General features: G+C 45.6%; 1 protein-coding gene across 1 annotated transcript; it reads left to right on the forward strand.

Annotated features, from left to right (window-relative positions):
- Positions 1–792: 792 nt before the first annotated feature.
- LOC105511417 lies at positions 793–5,714 on the forward strand. The gene is made up of 5 exons (XM_011941569.1): positions 793–841; positions 958–1,382; positions 4,075–4,218; positions 4,987–5,179; positions 5,290–5,714. Exons 1-5 carry the CDS (start codon positions 793–795, stop codon positions 5,712–5,714), a joined length of 1,236 nt encoding a protein of 411 aa, XP_011796959.1.

The raw sequence follows: 5,714 nt of genomic DNA on the forward strand, positions 1-5,714 counted from the left end.
ACTTTGTACCAACAAGGAGGATTACCTGCAGACAACTCAAGGGCAGTAACATCACCTACTTTTGTTTTCCACGACTGCCATGTTGTTTACACTCATTGCTGTTCGTTCCCAGCACATGGTGTCTACATATTGTCTAGCAGCCTCCTGTTTCCTCATAGATCTGCCCCTTGGATAGACAAGAACATCAGAGGGAGCCAGGCTGCAGTTCACTCCCAACAATGACCCTTCAACAGGGTTTTCTCTGAACTATCATCACAGTCATGTGGGTTAGGTGGCTGTAGCTGGTACTCAGGTGAAATCTCAGGCCAGTCTCTTCTGAATCAGGGGGACTGCTGACCATTAATCAGACCTTCAAGTGAACAAAGATTCAAGAGAGCAAAACACTGTTCTGCGTTATTGTGAAGGGGAAGCAAAGTATCCAGATAGAAACACCAGCCTGTGAGGGAAAGGCCTGAAAGGGAGAGGAAGGGAGGAGGTGGTCAATCCTGGGTAAGAAGCGGGGAGGGAGGGGGGCGAATGGCACAGGAATGACTGTCAGAGACACACCCTGGAGGCCACAAGTCCACGCTCTCAACTATTCCCAGAAATTCCAAAAACTCCTTTAATGCAGCAAGTGCAGGGCATGAAAAGGAGGAGCCATGCTAGAGGAGAGCCTGGGAATGGGGAATGATTACAGGCTGTGACCTCACTGGCGCAGCCCCTCTCAGCGGCAGTGGAAAGCACAGCCTAGACTTCTCACCACTGCACACCAGAATCCTGCCCTGGGCCTTGCCTGGTCTGCCTGACTCTGTCATGGGCTGCAGGCTCCTCTGCTGTGTGGCCCTCTGCCTCCTCCGAGCAGGTGAGTCCTGGGACCAGGTGACATGATCCTGTTGGAGTCCCTAAACCTTTTCACCGTGACAACAACAGCAGGCCATCTCCTGGGATTTGCCTGAATTCTGCTTCTTTCTTTTGCAGGTCCCTTGGACACAGCTGTTTCCCAGACTCCAAAATACCTGGTCACACAGACGGAAAAGAAGGAGTCCCTTAAATGTGAACAAAATCTGGGTCATGATACTATGTATTGGTATAAGCAGGACTCTAAGAAATTGCTGAAGATAATGTTTATCTACAGTAATAAGGAGCCCATTTTAAATGAAACAGTTCCAAATCGCTTCTCACCTAACTCTCCAGACAAAGCTCATTTAATTCTTCACATCAAGTCCCTGGAGCTTGGTGACTCTGCTGTGTATTTCTGTGCCAGCAGCCAAGGCACAGCCCTGCAGATGCATCGCGTGCCTGTGCACAAACCTCCCAGCTCAGCCAGGAAGCTGTGGGCCAGTGTGTGCACCTGCACCCAAGGCTCTGGTCTCCACTCCCTGATGGCCTCTGATGGAGTTTCAGTCCGTAGTACAGACGGCTAGTGCACCCAGTGGAGAAGTCCTCCATTTTATGCACACAAAAGTCTCACAGAATTGTTTCTTAGCTAGAGCAGGGCTTCGCAACAAAGCCACTGAAGTATTAGGGCTCCACAAACAAAAAAGGAGCCTGTTCCAAGCACTAAAGATCTTAACTGACGGAGGAAACCATTTCTTGTCTTTCTGTGCTGCACACATTTGTTCATATTTTATATAACATTATGAAAAAAATATGATTGCTAAAAATGGTTGATGAGCACAAGCATAAAGGAGCGGGAAGGAAATATTTCTAAGATCAAGAGACAATTCTGATGATCAGTAAGTACTTTATTTAACAGAAAAATATTTGGAGAGGCATGAAATTCCATGGCAATAGGTAAACTGGAAAGTGTTGAGGAAAAGCCGGTGGAGGCAGCCTTGTGCCTTGTAGACTCCTTCTCTTCAAGAAGTGTGACAAGCAAGTGTCTCTCCAATTCTGATGAATGTCATCTTGAACTCTTCTCAAGAGTAGGCAACAGCTGGATGACTGGGGATATTGGGAGACATGGAAAGGACTTTGGACACAAATCTCTAGGTGGTGGTGAGCCATTGGTCCTACTCCAAGTGAAACAACGTGATGAAACTGATATTTTGGTACAGGAACACTGGTGGTAGTATGGATCAGAAAGGAGATAGATTTTCGGGTAGCATGAAGGATTAGGAGACTTCTAAATATCCTACATGAAAGGTTAGAAAGGGTTTATGAGAAACATTGTGGATGACATAGACTTGAGGCTCTGGATTATGTTATCTCTTGGAAATAGTATTGGGTTTTATCTGGGAAGGTTGAATGTAGGACTAGCTGGGGTCTATTTCAGCTTTGCCCTCCCTCTTAGGGAGTCCCAGCACGTGGTCATCATTGCTAGTGCATGGCCTTTCCAGGGTCTTAGTGGGAATCACAGTTTACCCACCATGACTCTCCACTCTCACTGGGTCTGAATGCCAATGCCTTCCGGCCCTGAGTATCTTCTCACATCCCTGTCCATGTCTTCAGCCTTCCAGAATTTGTTCTCTGCTGGGCCTTTTGGAGTCCCACCCTCTGCATACACAACTTAGGGCCTGGCCCAGAAAAAAAAAAAACCATGTTCTCATGCATATTCTCGGAACTCCTTGTTAGTACTCTGTGTCCTAAATCCCAGCTGTCTTGGAGTCAGTTAAGTCCTCTTATCTTCAATCACATGTACTGCTTCTATTTTATATAAATATGTTTACTTGAATTTTTTCATATTTACCATTCCAATCTTCACTTTTCTTGCAATTCACACGATCCTGAGATCATTTTCCTTCTTAGATCCATTCCTAATTCAGATGACTTGAGCTCTCTGGTCACTACCCCTTGTTGTGGGAAATGCTTATGTTAGCTATTGTCCTCAGGAAAGTTAAACCTTTTACTTCCAGTATTATTTAAGGTTTCTGTTTAAACTCTATTGCTTTTTTTTTCATTGTCCTTGCAATTGGGTTTACTTATTGGGAACCAAACAATGCAATAAAATTTTATTTGTTCAAATTTGTTCTATTTCTTTGTAGAAGGACCAAAGTGTTTTCTTGCTGAAGTAGATACCAATTGAAATAATTTTAATAGGAATGATATTAGTGTTTAAAACAAGATTAATTTTAGGTTTTTATCTAGTATAGCAGGTTAGAGGTCCATCCTATATGTAACCCGTTGAGGGGAAGAATATTCAACCCCACTTTCTTAAAATCTAATCTATATTCCTTTACCTTTTTTTTTTTTCTTGCTTTATGGGCCACAATGAAAATCTGATAATACGTATACATTAGAGGAGTGCTAAAATTTTCTTCCTGACTGAACATATCCCCAGGTTAAAACAAACCTAAATTATAAATCCTTGACTTAAATCATGGGTAAGTATCCTCCCTAGGCCCAGTGTAGATTTACATATAACATAGATTTACGACCCTAATCTCACTTCTACAATTACAATGATCGTCACAAAATGGAAATACCACTGTAATGCAACAATAAATAGATGATAAAAATTCCTTAGAAACTATGAATCATCTCATTTTTGTGTTTATTTGTGTTCATTTGTACCTTCACATGTTCTAGAAAGAAAAGTCAATATTGGCATAACTTTACATTTTAAGAAAATTGATGATATTTCCATAAATGGTCACAAAGCATAAATAGCTTATGCAGCGAAGTAGAAATGACCCATAGGAATTCATCCAGCTGGTTTCGGGTTGGAAAACTCTCCACAGAACTGATGACCTAATGTGGTTTCTAACATTTTAGAAATGGAAGGGCTTTGGAGATCATCTCCTTTCAGTTCCCCTGATTTAATATATGAGGAAATGTGGCATCACATATATGAAGTGATGGAACACTGACATACTGATTACATTTCCTAAAGTTCATGTGAGATACATTTTTATTCTCTAGCTGGTCAGGGTCTTGCTCTGTCTGGAGTGCAGTGACACAATCATGGCTCACTACAGCCTTGACTTCCCTGCTCGAGCAATCCCCCCACCTCAGCCTCTTGAGTGGCTGGGACTACAGACATGCACCACTACATCTGGCTAATTTTTGGTAATTTTTGTAGAGATAAGGTGTTGCGATGGTGCCCAGATTCAGACATAGACAATTTCTGTTGAGTAAAAATTTAGAACGTCCTAGGTGTGTGGATACCTGGTGTTCTGGCTGCTGACTCTCTGTGTTGTTGCCAATACTTCCTCTTCACTCTCCCCTGACCTTTCAAACCCATCTCTGCTGCTCAGGGATGTGGGATATGGATCCAGTCTGGATGTTGACACTGGATTGGTGAGTGGCCAAACGCTGCTTTGGCCACAGGGAGGAGCTGTGCGCCTGTGAAACCTCTGAGGCAGGGACCTGCGGAAGGGATAGACAGTAAGAGGAGAGATGGGCCAGGAGGGATCTTGCCCACGGGGAGCCATGCGTACCTCAAATGAGAGCATGACTGTACTCAGGTCAAGCACACTAACATCAGCTTCAAGCTGATTTCCCTTTCCTTTGCACCACACACCTTGTGTTGTTCTTTTTCAGTATCCTGTGTATGTTAGCTCTAAGCCCAGCCAAGCCCCATGCCGTCCACTACTGGGACAGAGGGTGGCTCATCCCTTTCGTGCTCCTTCAGCTCCCTCCCCAGTGCCTGTTTGATGGTTGGCATCACAGTCATACCCTTGAATGCGGGGCACTGATCCACACTGCATTTGTGGTCACGCAGTCATCCTCCCTCCACAGAGCCGGGCAAAAAGGGCTCCACGGTGCTTAGACATTGAGGGAAGGGACACTTTGAATGGTTCTGTCTTGTGTGATCCCACAGGACAGAAGGCGATTCCTTGAATGGGAGTGGTCTGTTGCTGAGAGGAATCCTGAAAGACAGGGAGACAGAGATAGCGGGAGGATCCACATAATGAGGAAGCAGCTGAGAGCAAAGAGCCCCTGCCAGAGGAATATCCTTGCGGGGTAAAAAGCTGGCTCTGCCCTTTCTCCCCAGCCCATTCATTCCAGCCCAGACTATTCAAATCTGCCTTCTCTCAGGACCTAGAAAGGATGTAAAACGGCTAGGAAGAAACATCCCCTGGGTCTGGGGAAACTGTCAGGAGCAGTGACATCACAGGGAAAACCACCAATCAGGGCCAAGGAAACCAGAGCCCAGCGCCTCACCCAGAGGACCCCAGTCAGAGGCCCTATCTCAGACCCAAGGCTAGCATGGGCTGCAGGCTACTCTGCTGTGCGGTTCTGTGTCTCCTGGGAGCAGGTGAGTTAGGTTCAAACTGTCTGTCCTTGAACTCCAAGCTTTTTCCTTGTGGCTGCAGCAACAACCCTCCTCCTGGGCTCTGCCTGAATTTTTTCCATTTTCTCCTACAGTCCCCACAGACACTGGAGTTACCCAGACACCAAAACACCTGGTCATGGGAATGACAAAGAAGAAGTCTTTGAAATGTGAACAACATCTGGGGCACAATGCTATGTACTGGTACAAGCAGAAAGCCAAGAAGTCACTGGAGCTCATGTTTATCTACAACTATGAGAAACTCTTTCTAAATGAAAGTGTGCCCAGTCGCTTCTCACCTGAATGCTCCAAGAGCTCTCTCTTATACCTTCACGTACGCGCCCTGCAGCCAGAAGACTCAGCCCTGTATCTCTGCGCCAGCAGCCAAGACACAGCCTTGCAGAGTGGCCTCGTTCCTGTGCAGAAACCTTCAGGGCCTGCGAGGAAGCTGTGGGGCCCACGGAGGGCTCCGGTGAACATTTCCTGCAAGAGCCCCGACAGAAGCTTCAGAACATCATAG

Source organism: Colobus angolensis, unplaced genomic scaffold (genome assembly GCF_000951035.1).
Source record: "Colobus angolensis palliatus isolate OR3802 unplaced genomic scaffold, Cang.pa_1.0 Scaffold2, whole genome shotgun sequence".
Lineage (NCBI taxonomy): Eukaryota > Metazoa > Chordata > Mammalia > Primates > Cercopithecidae > Colobus > Colobus angolensis.

Bases quoted from the DNA above. Each gene is read 5' to 3' on its own strand.
- LOC105511417 (XM_011941569.1), top strand. From the start codon at position 793: ATGGGCTGCAGGCTCCTCTGCTGTGTGGCCCTCTGCCTCCTCCGAGCA. The intron at 842-957 runs GTGAGTCCTGGG...TTTCTTTTGCAG, and splicing joins CCTCTGCCTCCTCCGAGCAG to GTCCCTTGGACACAGCTGTT. The intron at 1,383-4,074 runs GTCCGTAGTACA...AGAACGTCCTAG, and splicing joins TGGCCTCTGATGGAGTTTCA to GTGTGTGGATACCTGGTGTT.